The sequence below is a fragment of the Podarcis vaucheri genome, assembly GCF_965113315.1.
Source record: "Podarcis vaucheri genome assembly, chromosome: 3".
NCBI lineage: Eukaryota > Metazoa > Chordata > Lepidosauria > Squamata > Lacertidae > Podarcis > Podarcis vaucheri.
In genome coordinates, this window is record NC_138761.1 from 91895774 (window position 1) to 91913762 (window position 17989).

Here is a 17989-nt window from a genome sequence, read left to right on the forward strand (position 1 = left end):
AAGCTGTGTTGGACGTTCGGCTTGCGAAAAACATTTGCAAACTGGAACACTTACTTCTGTGTTTGCAGCATTCTGGAGCCGATTTGTTCGGGAGCCAAGCCGTTCGAGTACCAAGGTACCATTGTATTAAAGAAAACCAATTTGCTTCTGCGACTCTTCCTATTATAATGTCCTCTTTTCCCCTTATCTACACCACCAATTTTTCTTCTTCAGTTGCAGCAATCCTAAGTGACTTCCAAACAAGTATAAACAATGTAGCAACACAACTCCTTCCTCTTCCGGAAGCTTTTTTAAAATGTTGTGATATTTAAAAACTAAACAAGATTTGAAATCCATAGATGGTGACTGTACTCATTAAAGCGTGTTTGAAAGCTTTTCTGAGTGCAGTTTGTCACAACTTTTTAGCGCTTTTTGTACTAAACGCACCACTTGCGTGATGGACAGTGAAGCAACACAATTTCCATTTAATTGATTTAAATAAGGCTGAATAAATCTTCACCTTTATGTGACAAGCAGTCAAGACTGACAAGTGATGGTAGGCAGGTAAAAGTAAATGAACAGAAGTCTGAATTGCCCTTGCCATTTATCTTGGTCTTATGTGTCGTAAATCCAGTTTGGGAGAGAGACATTCTGAATTTCACTATTCAAGCACTAAATGAAACTGTCTCCTTCAAAATGATAGTTCCACTACAGCAGTGATACATATCCTCGTTTTAATTAACCTAATGGTCTATTCACCCACCATACTTGGAGGCCTATTTCATTACCCTAAATTAACATTTTCTTTCCATTAAACATCAGATAAAAGATACCAATTGCATGCCTGGTTTACAATACATTCAATCAGTAGCATTCCTTTGCTTAGTGGTAGCAACGTAAAAAAAGAAGTACCAAAATGCACGTTGACCAGATTACTAATAAAGAAGACTATAAGTAATAAGACACAGATATTACACTCTTATACTTCAGAACACCTGTTCATTAGCTAACCCAATATGGCCCTAGATCCTTTGTTGATACTCTAAACTTTTTCTAACTTTGGTGACATTGACAGAGTAAATGTGTCACCCAAAGTACCTATTGGCTCTTGAGTTATTGTTTAAGAAGGATAAAAATGAACTTATTTTAAAGGTCTATGGTTTTCACAGCATTATCCTCTCACCAGATCCACTACCTCACAATGTGATACGCTTTCCAAATCCTACAGTTGGATGAAAAACGACCCAAGGATGCATCTTCTTTTTCTCCTCCTCTTTGTCTTTATCTTCTCCCCCCAAAATATCTACTGTTCTTTTCCACTGATAAGTTTCCACCAGAGATACAGCTGATATGTACCAAATAAAGCACTTTTTTGGTGGTAGTTATGGAATGCCCTCATGGGGAAGGCCTGATAGGCTCCTTCCCTTCCAAGTTTTAGACACACTGTAAAGACTTTTTTTTTGTCAGGCCTGCATTTGATTCATGTTCTCTCTTCTAATTTCATTAATTATTATTTATTTATTATTATTATTATTATTATTATTATTATTATTATTATTATTATTATTATATGTTGCTTTACTGCTGCTTTGGTTTTATTCTTGTTTTCTTACTTTTTTGTATTTGCACTCATGTTTTTACTCTATGCTGCTTTGCATTTTTATGTAGAAAAGCAGAATACAAATAACATGAAACTAGTTAAGTAAATTTCCTTACAGGAGATGTAACAATACAGAATTAAATCCAGCAATGTCTTCTAGTGGAATGAACACCATTAAGAGAACGGGCTCTCCCCCTCCACCAATGGTAGAAACTCAGGTATATAAGCTAGGCACCAAATGGTGCCTTAAATCAGGGTTACAGTCACCAAAACAGAATGTCTAGTTGCCATTTTTGGGCAAGGCAGCTCTAAAGACTTATTTTTCAAATGGTGGGCTGACTGTGATTGATTCTCAGTTAAACGACAGTCTTGAGCTAGGTTAAGAGCTTTGACAACTTAAATAAGGAAAGCCACTTGATCCAGAGATAGTCCACATATACACTGGCCTATTCTGACCTCTTTTTCTTAATGCTGACTACTCCTGCTCAGGCTGCACAGAAAAAGCATGTTGGTTTCAGAAATTCATTCCGATTTCAGAAATTCATTCTGATAAAATATAACTGATGGAATTCTACAGGATGGGGTCTTAGTGTGTGAATACAGTCCAGATCCAATGATCTTCTTCAGGCACGCACCTCCATATGCTAGAAATCTCAGGCGCTAGGCATCTTCACTTGGTTGCAAGTGGTCAAAAGCAAGGTGCAAAATGAGTCTGGCACCTGGCTAATTTTTAAAACTGCCCTACACACAGCCCTAATCTGCTCTGAAGGGCACTTGGGGGAGCTGCAGTGGAGAGAAAGCAAAGCCTGCTCACACAACATTGGATGTCAGCCATGGAAGACAAACAAGGAAGCAGCTTCAATAATGCAAGAGGTATATGAATAACAGGCTTGTGTTTTAGGAGTTATGAGAGCAAAATGTAGTTCTTGGGAGATGTTAAAAAAGGAGGCGTGACAGGAGCTGTCAACTCTGTGGATGCAGGAAAATGTAAGATGGTCCATGACCCAGATGGAAGGACCATCTCAGACAAACAAAAGGTACACAATTTTTGTACAGCTTCATATTCACATTTTCCATAAGCATGACAATAAAAAGATCTTCCAAACATGTCAGAGATCTTAAATAATTTTTTTCCTGATGATTGAAAACCCACTGTACAAGTGTTGAATAAAAAGAGCTTGCTAAACAGTCTAAAGAACAAAGCCAAGAGCCATTTATTTCAACTTTCTAGACCTAAAAAGTTCCCTCACATAGAAAGGTAAGCTTAAATTATGCTAGAGCTACAAATTAGACATATTCTTGGAAATCACAGAAGTAATTCTGTCTCTCTGCGTAAGTTATGAGACTAACCAAAGTGCTAACTCACTTGATATAGTTCAAGAAATGATTATTACAACCCAGTAAGTAATTTGTCTCTTTGCAGGAGGATGCAATAAGGCCATTTCTCTTGTATATATTTTTTAAAAAGGCCAGAAAAGACAAGGATTGCCAGTCCTCTTAATTTCATTTATAATCTGCTTCAAGGAATGGACTTCTTAAATTAAACACCAGAAAAGAGATATTTAGAATAGACATTAGAGTAATTTGTCATGAGGAATATTAAAAGATTATTGGTTTTATAACATCTTATATCACTGATGCAAAGAAATTAAGTCACTCATTACAGTTCAGCAGATGTGTACTTTTGGTATTTGCAAAGTCTTTACTAAGTAATTTACCATAACCCAGTCATGTCCATGCAAACTGTGCAGCACAATCCTATGCCTATTTACTCAGAAGTCCCACAAAGGTGCATATGATGGCAGCCTTCAAAATATTATTTAAAACATTCTCAAGCCACTCCATAAAGTCCTTTTAATTTGAGTGTCTAGAGACCTCCTAAATAGTCAAATTAAAATACAGGGGGAAATACCTGAGACAATGGCTACATTTGCATGTAACACCAAACCATGGTTTAGCACTGCACACGCATGCCTATATGAGCCTCAGTGAAGCATTGGGGGGTGGCTCACACATTCCCCCCTCCCACACAACTTAGGAGAAAGTCAGAGTTTAATTTCACTTTTACAGAATCCCAATTTAGTGTTGCATTTGAACCAACCAGGGATCCTGATTTAAAACAAACTCTGGTACGTTTTTATAAGCTGGCTTGCTATTGTTGAATGGTTTCTTTAAATGTAAAGGTTCATCATTGTTCCACCCGATGTGTATGTCTTTAAGGGGCCAGAGCAAGGGCCAGAGCAAAATAACGAGACCCAGCTTTACAGCTGTGAAACATAGCAGGTGCTGCTGAGTTGTACTGATTAAGCTGTGTGAGCAATTGGGTGTAGTATATAAGGAGCAGCACCTAGCTCTCCCATTACCCTGGGGGATGGGTTGGTGGTTGGGGCATGGTTGTTGATGTATTTAGTGTAAATGGAGTTTTTGTTTTTGTTATTAAAACCTTGTTTAAGTTATTTTTGAGTCCCTTTTTAATGCATGGTCTCCCCAGCAAGCTCTCTGCAGCGTTACTATACTGCAAATAGCCAACAGCTATGAACACTTGAGTTTGTTTTAAGCCAAGTATCATGTTCCAGTGAGTCTCCTGAGAGGCTAGGGCCCCAAATCCTAAGGAGGTTTAAGCATCTTAGCAAAATACTCGCCAAACAGGGCAGGGTTACAGGTGCAGCACCATCAAAACAAACCATGTTCAAGCATGGAGAATCAGTCTAGATCTAAAGTGTGATCCAGAGACAAACAGTCCAAGGTCAGTATGACAGGGAGCTCAGACAAGGTACAGTGGTACATCGGGTTAAGAACTTAATTTGTTCTGGAGGTCCATTCTTAACCTCAGGTACCACTTTAGCTAATGAGGCCTCCCACCGCGCAATTTCTGTTCTCAAAGTTCTTAACCCGAGGTACTATTTCTGGGTTACTGGAGTCTGTAACCTGAAGCATCTGTAACCCGAGGTACCACTGTGCAACATAGCAAGGAGGGAGAACAAGGAGCCAGAGACCTGTGTTGTTTCCAGCAACCAGGCGGTTCAGGATACGTTTGCCTCCTAGACCATACTCAAACCACAGCTACTGGTGGTGAAGGACTTTCAGAGATTGTTAACTCACAACAACCCCTTACTCATGACCTTTGCGAAGAATCTGGGTATGTAGACAATGTTATATGTTGTAACTTTTCAGCCCGGACAGCTCCAAGGGTTCTTTAGCAGGTCTCCCCCACAGAAGTCCCCACAAGGGATCCTCAGCACTGGTTCCAGGGAACACTGCCTGCTTCAAGGTCTTCAACCTATAGGGTGTCTGGTTCATCATCTGAAGACTCCGTGTGTGGCACATAGTATGGGCTAGACATGACACAAAGGCACTCTGCCTAAGTCTTCCTCCAGGCAACGGGGAGGAGGAGAGTTAAACACTCGCGGTTATTCTGACAGTGTTAAATCATGCTTCACTGTTACATGGAAACACAGATATTGAGAAATGTCCAGGCAAAAGGAATAAATGGAATTTTATAACGCACCCGGGAGACTTGAGAGAGATCGTATGTTGGCAGCACTCTTAAGAGAAATCCAATGGGACACATCACTCCATTGCAAAATCAGGAGAGACTTCTCGCCTATTGGGAATATTCAGACGTGTAGTCTAATTCAAGCAACTACCTCAAGTAAAGAATTCCCAGACTGAGTGAAAAATACCTGTTTTTGTTGTTCAGCAGAGACCTGGATTCCCAGAACACCATCCAGCACATACAAGACAAGAACAACTGCTAATAGTCCAAGGGACCGCACAGAGATATTTTCTGCCTGTTTAAAGAAAAGCCCCAAACAGGAACTCCATGCACCACTTGACAAACTATTTTTAAAACTATAGTGAAATTTCCTAATAGCTTTCACAGTACGGTGCAAAGAGTCATGGCTAGGCAAAATGGAGTCAAAAGCTCTATGGATACACAACCCCGGTCTTTGCATACCATTAAAGGTACACATTGGTTGACAGCCACTCTACACATATGCACATAATGGTGGGATGAAGAAGCCAGTTTATATCCCTAAGTTTACGTTATTGCACCAACAGCAGATCAGCCACTGAGTTCTGGCAGACAAGTAACGCTTCTCTTCCCAGTAATAGTTTGCATCTAGTAATAAAAAAATTAACAAAATTGAAAATATGCTTCTCATTGTCATTCTGCATAACTAAGGTTAGAGGAGGAAGTGGGGGCAGGAGGAACAGAGGCATGCTGCAAAACAGAAATTAATTTAACGTTTTAAAATTGCTATGCTGCAGGTTCACCTTTAGAACAAAGTAGCTCTCAAGCAGTAAAGCTTTAAGTAGCAGAATCCACTCGTGCAATATTACATACAAAGCCTTCTATAAAGCCTCTTTCAATAGCATGGCTGTTTCTCAATAATAGGAAAGCCTTGAAAATGAGAGGAGAAATCACTTACACACCTCCCATATTGGCTCTAATATATATTTTTTTTGCATTCAGTAACATCAAATACACAATGCACTAGTAAATCACTGAACCAATGTAGTGTAAAATATAACCGAGGTACTTCCATTTACATGACATTAGAATGGAAACAGGATGATATAAAAGTGTACAAACATCAATTCTTTAAGCAGAGTATGATTTAGAACAAAATTGACTTGGCTAAAGAAAATAGCCCCCCCCCCCATATAAGAATTCTGGTTTCATTTCACAAAGCCATTTACCTGCTCTCTTTGATCTCACTTGAAAGGTACTTAACTGACAGTTTCATGTCAGGATTTTAATAATATCTGTATGCTAGAAGCAATTGCAAAATTAACCTAAGGAACATGATCTTGGAAAAGTTGAAGACATAATGGCAAGGGGAGAAAAAGTTTTGAAACTGAGAGCTACTGCAGTTAGACAAAGGAAGTTGTAGCAGCAGCAGCAGCAGTAACTGTGATGAGCCTCTAGATTCTAGAACCTCATCAAAGTTATTGCTGCAGAGTCTTGAATAAAAGACCATTTCCCTAAAACCAATTTGTGGAATGGCACAACTAGCAGGCTACTTACTACAAGCTCAAAAAGTATTGTGCGGCTGAGGGGCCTGAAGACATTCAATAGCCAATTTTACAACGCAATCCTATATACACCTACTTTAAGTCCTATTTAGTTCAGTCAGCTTACTTCCAGGTAAGTAGATGCAGGCTTGTATACATTTTTTTTGTCTTACTCAGAGTAAACCCACCGAAATTAAGGAACATGGCTATCTTAGGTTTATAAATTTCAAGGGGGCTATTTTGAACAAACATTTGATGAATTTTTGTTTGTGGTACCTAACAAGAGCCTCTTTTGCTATTCAGGATGGTAATTAATCTCCGCTTTTGAAACCAAAGCAAACCAACACTATAGGAAAACTGAAACACTGAACTACTCTTTTTATATTCAGGATGTATGAATTATTCAAGATGTATGAATTAATGCTAAAATGTGTTTCTTCCCTAACAAGACACTCTTTTCATAGTGGCACATTTATACTAAGTGTGAATATTGCCTAGTTCACAAAGTCTTCTAAAGATTGGTACAAAGGGATCTAGAACCTTCCACCCAGAACTCTAAGGGCTATTTTTGCTTGACCCTTTGGGAATTACATGTTCCTGCTTCTCAGACTGTCAAAGCACACCTCAATATAACCCCAAACTAAGTCTCCCCCACTTTAGACATGCTTTTATAGCAAATGTGCTGCCCTCCAAATTGTCATTGGCCATGTTGGCTGAGTGTTAGAATCATAGAATCTTAAGAGTTGGAAGTGATCCCAGGGTCATCTAGTCCAACCCCCTGCAATGCAGGAATCCCAGCTAAAGCATCCATGACAGATGACCATCCAACCTCTGCTTAAAAACCTCCCAGGAAGGAGAGTCTACAACCTCTCATGGGAGTCTGTTCCACTAACAAAACTCCCACTGCAACATCTGCAGGGCACCACTTTTACTATCCCTGCATGTAGTGTTTATTTTCCTTCTAACTTTTCTATCTTACCTTGCAATGAGAAATAATGAAGTGCCTATGTATATTGCTGCGACGTATGGCAACCCCCTCCCCACAACTCCAGTTCCGACCCCTTCTTTCAGTGGTTTCACTTCATTAAATCGTCAAAACTTTACCACTAAGTTCAGATTTTGAAACTGAACCAGTACGAAGCTATAACTGAGACAATAAAAAAGCCCAAAGAGTTATGCGGCAAACAAAAGTACTTTGTCCTTTTTAACAACTTGCCATCTGTGAACATTTTTACCAGTTAAAAATAGATGGTTAACTCAAATGAATCCATTGGAATTGGAATATGTTGTGCACAACAGATGGCTTGTTTATACAACAGTTCTGGGGAACATATTTGTTACAGCTTCTTCTTAGTTGTTTCTTGTGCCTATAGTCCAACAAAATATCTGAAACACCCCATCACTGCTATATTAGCTCTTTAACCACCAGGAGGGCGAGGGATGGGAAGCCCGAAGGCAATGAGAATCTAGAACATATGGTTGCAGCCTTTAGGATGTCACAAAAGGCTGTGCTTCAGCAACTTGAATGTGTGTTTTACAAAAGACATAAAGCACCATTTCTACTGCTGCAGCACAAGAGAAAAAATACCTGCTGATTTTTTTGTGTGAAGGTCATTTTATCAGATCTCCATCTTTGCTTTTTAAATACACTGCATTTTAATATATTTAGATATGTATTTCAATATAGTGTATTGTATTGTATTCAATTTCAATTGCTGTAAGCCTCCCTGAGTAGTGGGTTGGCACCAGAAGGAAAGGGTAGCATGTGCGTGAATCTTAAAATAAACCACCTTTTCACTTTAGCAAAAATCTAGTACCAGGAGACCTATTACTTATGCCATATTTGCTAACAGGTAAATTTTGAAATAAGCGTGAGAGATGGATCAGTATCTCTGATAAAGCTTAAAGAAATATGCAACACCAACAAGGTCACAAAACTGGCCTTGTATTTAAGCACTCACAGGCAAGGGAGTGAGCTGGTGGAAGAGGATTGGAGGGATCCATCCCTTCTCCATGCCTTGTGGAAACTAAAGGAGTTGCCATAGGAGAGAAGTCCCCTGAAAAGAAATGTACAGGATGCTGAAGAAGGATGAAATTGTGAGTTTACTAGTATTGGGATAGGAGAGCGGGGGGGGGGCAATTACATCTGGCAACCAATGCCAGTTTCAGATAGTAGATGGATAAAGGTAAAGGGACCCCTGACCATTAGGTCCAGTCGTGACTGACTCTGGGGTTGCGGTGGTCATCTCGCTTTATTGGCCGAGGGAGCCGGTGTACAGCTTCCGGGTCATGTGGCCAGCATGACTAAGCCGCTTTGGTAAACCAGAGCAGCGCAGGGAAACGCCGTTTACCTTCCCACCGGAGCGGTACCTCTTTATCTACTTGCACTTTGACGTGTTTTCGAACTGTTAGGTGGGCAGGAGCAGGGACCGAGCAACGGGAGCTCACCCCATCGCGGGGATTCGAACCGCCGACCTTCTGATCGGCAAGTCCTAGGCTCTGTGGTTTAACCCACAGTAGATGGATAGATAAGTGTAAAAAGTCCAGGACACAAATTCTCAGAGCCCTCTAGTGGCTATGGTGGCTCATTTACCAGAAATAATGTATTTAGCGTTAACTCTGGAAGCGTATACTTGATTCTGACCAAACTAAGCCTCCGAGAGCAAAATATACATCAGCTTTATTAATGCATCATTAAGGCTAATTGCATGCTGTCATCTGCCAGGAGAAGTAAATGCAAATTGATATACTAGTACTAGCAATCGAGATCAAATGAAACTTAGACCTTCCATTTTCCAGCTCAATTCCTATACACTGAAATACTACAGGGATCCATATAAGCCCTGAATTATCGGGTTCACGGCAGTGATGAAGAATAAATTTGTGGGATTACATCACCACAATGATTCTCGGTCTACTTGAGTTCCTGGGCTAGACCCTTGAAACTCAAAATACACCATAATGAGATAAACATTACTTTCCTTCAAACAATTCCCATACATTCCCAGCCAGCATGCGATTGATTCTCACTTCTACTGGATTCTAAGTTCTTACAGCATCACTATGTGAAAGACAGCACACTAAAACCTTATTGGAGCTCAATACAAAGCGATAAGGCATCAGAGACACAACAGCCTGAATTATGAATATGCAGAGATTGTACTTAAAGCACTCTCAACCAGAGGGGAGGGGCATCCATAATTTCCAGATGTGGACCAAAACCACAGCTGGTTCCCAGTGAAGGAATCCAGGAGAAGGGGAAAGTCTGGGTAGAAATGACCACAAATGCTTATATGTAATTTCGGTCCATCTTGAGTGCCTTCTCTGTAAAAACAACAATTCTCCTCTAAACCTATTTTGACTTTGTTTTGACTTATTCACTGGCAGAAGCATACCTCAGACAATGGCCTTGCAAGAAATAATATTTATGCACTTCACTGCGCAGTGACTGAAACTGTTAAAAAATATTTCAGGAAAATATTGCAAGTACCTTGAACTCACAAGCAATGCCAGACATCTTCTAACTGCTCTGTAGTATCACAAATGGGAAAAAATAATAAATGGCACAGAAATAATAGAAAGGCATTAAACGAAATTATACTAAAATGAAAGCACTTTTCTGCTGCACTTCAGCACGAAGCATCCAGAGGACAAAGTCATTTTAATCATGTTTTATACTGCACTGTCAAAGTTATTACCTTACTAACCTTGTATATGCATATTATAAAAATCATCCATTTATGTTACAGTGAATTACTTTGGGTTAACACTCAAAACTCAATACCTGAAACGAATCTCAAGTGACAAGACCTTCATTAATCATAATTTTCTGATATTAATGCCATAACACAAAGCCTTCTTCTTCACAGTTTGAAACTTCAGGTGATCAAATATTATTGAACACCATCTGTATCAAATTGCATACTCCCTCTCTCATTCCCAAACAGAAATTACTGCTAGGAGCTACATGAAAAATGGTGTTTACAGATTTGAGTAGTGGAGGAAAGGTGAATCCTTGACCAAAAGGTGTAAAGAAGCATGGTTCCATATGTAGCATTTCCACCTATAAGCATCAAAACTAGAAGGCTGATGCCTTTCCACTTGGCGCAACAGAAATACACTTGTGAATATCTCCACCCCCCTCCAGCCCCATCACATGCCCTCAAAGTCTGTTCTGGATGGGTCTCCAATCTTCCAGAGCACATGTATTTTTTAGAGGGTGGGGCAGGGAAACTGAAGCTGTAAAGTAGAGAAGCCCCACTGAACAAGCAGACACCTGCTCTGCTTGCATAATGGAGCTCATCCAGAGACTTTTGAATCATTTTGTCTGGATGGATCAGAACAGCCACTCAATGAGTTAATCAGCTCCCAGTTCCACGTTATAATCAGGAAGCGAGAGTGCCAATCTATTCTGAAATTTAAATCCAAACATTCTAGAAGTGTATATTATACATCAAAGTCATTTTGCATAATGCAGGCTATGAAGCTTTCTGGAATGAACACAAACATGTTAACCAGTGGCAACTGTCCCTCCCCGTGGATGACACACACCCATTCATAACACGAAGACATTGTCTTATCTTCAAGATCCCAATGAGAAAGGAAAGGGGTCTTTCACTGTTCTGGGAATGAGAGAACAACCTTGCCCTTCCTGCCCACTTCACCCAATACTTCGAATTATCTGTCAATGTAAATATGTAGAGCAATGGTGTAAATAAATGCAAGGTCAGATTGGGCAGTGTATCTAGAAAGAAGTGGGAAGTGTTTTCTTGAACTTCTTTTTCTTGCCTCTCGAGACATTGACGGATGCCAACAAAAACAACAATACCTTTGAGGGACTAGGAAAGCTATGGTACCAGAACAGATCTGCACAACTTACGACAACCCCTAGATATGATTTCTGCTCCTGAAAAAGACCTTTTCAAAATAGTATTTCAACCACTCTTTGAACCAGCTTAACCATGGATTTTCACCAGGGGTTTAACCCATGACTTTGGTGGCCCTCCCCAAAAAACCTATGCTTTCCATGACTATGCCACCTTTCCCCATGACCCAATTCTTGTTCCTGACCTTCTGCTGTACCTCCAAAATGCAGCATTAGGTGCAGGACAACTTTCTGCTATCCTCCCCATCTCCATGCTTGGGAAGGGGAGGCAAGATTCCATTTCACGTAATGTGGAAACAGGCCTCTGCTCACCCTCCGGGGAGGGCAAACACCAGCAAGAATGAAGTCAAGTCATCGCACCTTCCTCTCCTCAGCCCAGGTAAGAGTGCAATGGGGAGGCAGATTTGGTTCTTGATTTGGCTCTGCACTGAACAGGTGCTCCAAGTGCCCCCAACAGCAAAAGAGGTGCTAAAACCTCTTTGGTTTAAGGCTTTCTTCTCAACCATGGGAAAACCCCCTCCCCTGCAGCTGGTCACACTCCACAGAAGATGGAAAGAGAACTTGTCTTTTCAGATGTGCTGAGCAGAACTGTGGACCCATGAATTTAAAATATCCCTTCACTCTTAGTCTGCATGGTGTATTATCATGGTTGCACCAGAAGCGGTTTAGTCATGCTGGCCACATGACCCGGAAATTTGTCTGTGGACAAACACCGGCTCCCTTGGCCTGAAAGTGAGATGAGCACCGCAACCCCATAGTCGCCTTTTACTGTGTACTGAAGTTCTCACTCTGGGCCAGCAGGGGGATACTGTAGATAGTTTTCACTCAGGTCCACATATGCAAATAAGGGATTGAAAGTGACATTCAGTGATTGGATAGTTACAGAAAGTGGCTACTGTTGCGTTGTAGTGGAGCTCTATATAAGCAGGCTGGCTGAACCCTTCAGTTCAGTTCAGTTCAGTTCTGTCCTGTGAATATACAAGAGCTGTTTGAAGAATCGCTGTGTCGTCTGATATGTTCACCCACAACTTAACACTTTTGACTGGACTTGTTTCCTGCTTGGCAGGGGGTTGGACTCGATGGCCCTTGTGGCCTCTTCCAACTCTATGATTCTATGATTCTATGACTTAACCGTCCAGGGGTCCTTTACCTTTACCTTTTGTAGCATAGGCTTGGTGGTCAGAACACACATAGCACCCTGTGGTCTCAATTTAGCACACTGAACAATTGTTTTATCAATATATTAAAAAGCTTCTTAATTGGAGCTTATCCGCATTTAGTTGCATCTGATAAAATCAACTTTTAAACCAAACTATCCAAACTTTAGCTACTATGGAATGTTTCCCAAACCTAAATAAATAAACATTCAAAATAATGATTGCAGGTTACATTGCAAAATCTTAAAGTGAAAGTTCATAGCCTCCAAACACAGTTTTATTATACAAAACTGCCAAAAAAAACCAAAAAACCTTTACAAGTACGAAAGAAGCTATTTCAGTGTTCTGCTGTCTCCTAGCAACTAGGATCTGCTGGTGTCTTCTCATCACAAGTAGGCCATTTGTATAAAATCTGTTGTGTTTCGGGGCAGTCATGTGTCAAGCAAAGCAATGGTATGCATATGCACAGCAAGAAGCATCCAGCTATAAATAAAATAGCAATGATAGTATTTTCATTAGGAACCTAAGAAGCTGTCTTACACCAAATCAGACCATTGGTCCATCTAGCTCCATATTCTCAACACTGACTAGCAACAGCTGTCCAAGGTTTCAGGCTGGGAACATACACAAACCTAGAAGGAAATGCAGAGGACTGAACTTGCGGCCTCCTCCTTACTGAGTAGATGCTCTACCACCAAGCAACAGACCTTCCCCAAACAGGTAATGCAACACTGAAGAAAGGTAATTCAGTTCGATCACAAAATAAGCTAGAGCAGAATCATGCTATTTAACAAAAACTGGAGGGGTCAGTGGAAATGCTATCTGTGCAACAGCACCAACGGACCCAAACCATTTGCATGTTATCTGTACAAATAACCTTGTAAAAACCTTGCAAAACTACAGGCTTCCCAGTTCACGTCTCAGCCTTTTAAGTCGCTGTGATACACCAGCGCTGTAAAAAACATCAAGTCTTATGCCTGAAGGAATGAGTTAATTCTGAAGCACAAAGAAACCTTGGCCACGAACAGAGAAACAAAGAATAAGATCCTCTTCAAAGCCACTTCCATTAATGCAGACACCGGAGAACCGTTATATTGATTTGAACTTTCCACTATAGCTCCTTATGTTTCAGAAACTATCTCACCTACTTCTTACAGTGTTTGGAATTTCTTTTTTAAAAGCTATTAATACATGATGAACAAGCAAGAAAGTGGCTAAGCTGCAGAAACTACTTTTTTTAAAGGTTAAATGCTAGCAATCATTAATGTATGATGGCTTGAAAAACTGCACTTAAAAAAAGACAGAAGCAGTCAAATTTGCAGATGATAGAAAGATGGGAAGGACCAGCTGAAAATTGGACAACTAGAATAATGGCAAAATGAAAACTCTGGACGAACTGTGGACTGCAACTCTCTCCTACATGAAGATTACAGAATTAATGACTAGATAGCCAACACTTTTGAGAATGGCAAACTAAGCAAGAGTCAACACTGATGCTGTCACAGAAATGGCAGAATTCATTTTTTTTTACTTGTAGTAACAACCATGTTTTCAAGACGCATACAAAAAACAGTTATACTCAGCATCACTCCAACCTTGATTTGGAAGTTCTGGACACTACATTTCAGCATTGCATTAATAAGTTGTTGTTGGCATCCGTCTGTCTCAAGAGACGATGGAATGAGCCTCTGGGGATGAAGTCAAACAGCTGCGTCAGCAGCACCAAAGTGACTTGTCCAGATGAGAACTATACGGATATTTATTTATTTTTTTAAGAGTGTGCTGGCAACAAATCCTTCCCCAAGCAACAATATTTATTCTGTCTCTAAGAGTAATACAGCTGACTGAATATTCAGCAAGTTGAAAAACAAGCATCCCTATTTAGTATTACAGTGGTACCTCGGGTTAAGAACTTAATTCGTTCCAGAGGTCCATTCTTAACCTGAAACTGTTCTTAACCTGAGGTACCACTTTAGCTAATGGGGCCTCCCACTGCCGCCGCGTGATTTCCGTTCTCATCCTGAGGTAAAGTTCTAAACCCAAGGTACTACTTCCGGGTTAGCGGAGTCTGTAACCTGAAGTGTCTGCAACCCAAAGTGTCTGTAACCCGAAGTACCACTGTATTGTTATTTATTAAATTTGTATACCGCCCTATACCTGCGAGTCTCAGGGTGGTTCACAGGATAAAATTACAATATAAAAAATATATATTTCTGCCCCTGTTCCTCTACCTGTTCCAAATATTATTCTGAAGTTTGCTAAAATGGAGCGAGCAGAAAACTGCTTGTCAATAAGAACTGCCGTATAAAACCACTGTGTATTACTAATGCCATCTCAAGCAGAAAGGCTCCAATTTTACAATGTACAGTAAGGTGAAGCCTTACATAATGAGAATAAGAAGCTTTTTTAAAAAAAAAGAAAAAAGAAAAAGACGAAGCAGTTGAAGTACTTCTCAAATCCTGAAAGACAAATCCCCATGCCCTATCCCAATCACCTTTCACAGGCTGAATGGAATGTTACCATTTATAAAAATGAAAACCAAAAAGGGAGTGTAAAACGCAGAGCAAATTAGGAAGAAAAATACTTACTGCCAGGGCTTTTGACAGTTTGGTTCTGTAATTGTTCAGAACAATGGTAACAAAATCTTGCTGAGGTACATAGGCATAGCCGCCATGAAGGTAAACTTTTCTCACACGGACTAAATCCACAGCATCACAGAAAGGAACCTGAAAGACAGAAAAGGCAGATGTAATCTCTGAAAGGGACAGGCTAGGCCATTTTTGATAAACACCTCTTTTCTTTTTCTTTTTTTAGCACACTCACTGGTCCTGAGAAGCCTAAGGTGAAACAACAGTGCTTCCAAGTCTAAATTTGGGAAGATTCCTTTAGCAATCATTTCACAAAGATTACTTTCCTTCTGGGTATAATGGGTGGAATTCAACTTAGCGCTAAGGAGTTGCTTGCCTTCTTCCCCCCGATCCACATGTTGTTCTGGAAGTTCTCTCAAGCCTCTACAGTGGATCTGAGGGAGGTACGAGGGGCACAGGAGGAAAGACCCATTGCATTAGGAGGACTCCTTGTGCTGGCTTCTAGTAACTCGAATGCAGCCCAGTATTTGTTTTACCCAACTTCCACCCAGGGAAATACATCATCTGCTTAACTGCATAGATATTTGCAGTTTAGGATTACTATATACATTGGCAAATCATTTCCTTTAAGGCAAGTCATATACATAAGAACTGTGGGCAGAAGCAATTAGAAAATGAAGTAGTAGCACCATTTGCCCAAATGGGTTGGGAAATTGAGGTTATGAGAATGAAAATAGAGTGGTACCTTGGGTTACAGATGCTTCAGGATGAGAACAGAAATCGCACGGCGGAGCGGTGGCAGTGGGAGGCCCCATTAGCTAAAGTGGTTCTTAACCCGAGGTACCACTGTAGAGATTTTTTCATTTATACAAAATGCTGCCACCACCTCAGCCTGATCACTGACCTTATAAAAGACAAACTCTTCTATTTTAACACCACCCAAACCAGGAGTTGAGTTTCTTAGCTTCTCTCCAATGTTCATCTTTTCGGATTTTGGAATCTAAAACAAAAGTTATTGACTTTGAAATTCACTGAAAACATTATAAGAGAAGATCTCTTAGTTACAATGTTAAAATAAATGAGGCATCTAAGCTAAGCCTTGCAAAAATGTGGAACTCAGGTGTACAGTGGTGCCCCGCAAGACGAATGCCTCGCAAGACGGAAAACTCGCTAGACGAAAGAGTTTTCCGTTTTGGAGGTGCTTCGCAAAACGAATTTCCTATGGGCTTGCTTCGCAAGACGACAATGTCTTGCGAGTTCCTGCTGGTTTTTTTCCTCCCCCCTTTTTTCTAAGCCGCTAAGCCGCTTATCAGCTGATCCGATCAGCAGATAAGCCGCTAAAAGCCACTAAAAGCCGCTAATAGCGCTAATCCGCTAATCTGTCAATGGGCTTGCTTCACAAGACGAAAAAACCGCTAGACGAAGAGAATCACAGAACGGATTCTTTTCGTCTTGCGAGGCACCACTGTACTATTAAAGGAAAAGGAATGAAAAAGGAAGACGACTCATCCGAATGAGGAAGTAACTATTTGAATTAAGTGTTAAGAAGTGTTAAGAAACAAAAATGGAAGTAGCATTAAGAAGTTGTGTTCTATTTCCCTCCCCACTTCAACATCCTCCATCCTCAAAACTAAGCCTTTGAGTAGTAAAAACAGAAACCGAGTCTACCTTCCCATGGTTCCCAAGGTTTTACAATAAGGAGCCTTATGCGCCATTAAGCAAGCTGGAATGGAATAGAGCCCCATAAGGAAGGCCTTTAGAAGTTCTTCCATAGTTGCTTCCCAAGGCTCCTGGATATTCCACAATTAGCAGTCCTGCCATCACCCCAAAATCATTTCAACCAACCCAACATCATGAGAAGATATGTTTAAGATCTTCAGACGGATACCCTGTTGACTGTGCTGCAGCCTAAGGAACTCTACATTGTGATAGCACAGAGGTGAACATTCTCCACACTGGCATCCTTTTTTCGTGGAATAAATTCCCCTCACCCCCACCGCCAATACCTGCAGGTTAGGTTTCCATCAGTTATTAAAACTCAGCTTTTCACTCAAGCATTGCCTGACCATCGATACCAGTTCTAAACTGCCTTCTATAGCATCTTGATAGTTGGATAAGTTATTTTGAAATGAAGCTCTTTCCAAGGGAAAAAAGAAACTAGCATGGACGCCAACTTTCTTTTTAAATGTACCAACAGATTTCAAGAACCTGGTGTCTAAAATCCTAATAACAATTCCTGTAATTAAACTCATAATTTTGTTTTCTAATCACATTTCCATTTTTGTAGGCCTGCAAGCTTAAATCAACTAATTGGTGCAGACTACTACTAAACCATTAATCTAGGATTAGACGTTTCTCACCATCATTCAATGGGGATGTTAATTATAGTACTTCAGGGCCTCTCTTTATTGCCCATGACATTTCTAGGGCTGCTTGGACAACTGTCACTATTACTCTTTATCATTCGTCTTCCTTCTAATTAACATTTATTTCCCCCATCCTTTAAAATTCACTGGGGGTTGGTGAATGCTTACAGAGAGGAGCCCCGAGAGGAACGGCGGGCTAGCAGCCACCACTGCTGGTGAGCAGAGTTCAAATGGAAGGTTGCTAGGCAGCTCACAAATGAAGCTGCGTATTGGGCTGCAGCGGGTGGCAAACAAGGGGAAGGTGATTGTCACTCCTTTCAACCCCCACCTGTTTGCTTGCTTTTTAAGAGAAACAAGCCAAAAGGGAATGACGACATGGCTGCGGGATGCTGGGC

General features: G+C 40.5%; 1 protein-coding gene across 6 annotated transcripts in view; it reads right to left on the reverse strand.

The window, feature by feature from the left end:
* Positions 1 to 17989, reverse strand: part of PRIM2 (DNA primase subunit 2) — a 67495-nt gene that overhangs the window by 34920 nt on the left and 14586 nt on the right. For all 6 annotated transcript variants that reach the window (XM_082218319.1, XM_082218324.1, XM_082218323.1 and 3 more), the window contains exons 6-7: positions 16133 to 16228; positions 15229 to 15366 (exon numbers count right to left, since the gene is read on the reverse strand). In XM_082218319.1, the coding sequence (XP_082074445.1) occupies positions 15229 to 15366; positions 16133 to 16228 (234 nt within the window). The remainder of the gene's footprint in view (positions 1 to 15228; positions 15367 to 16132; positions 16229 to 17989) is intronic.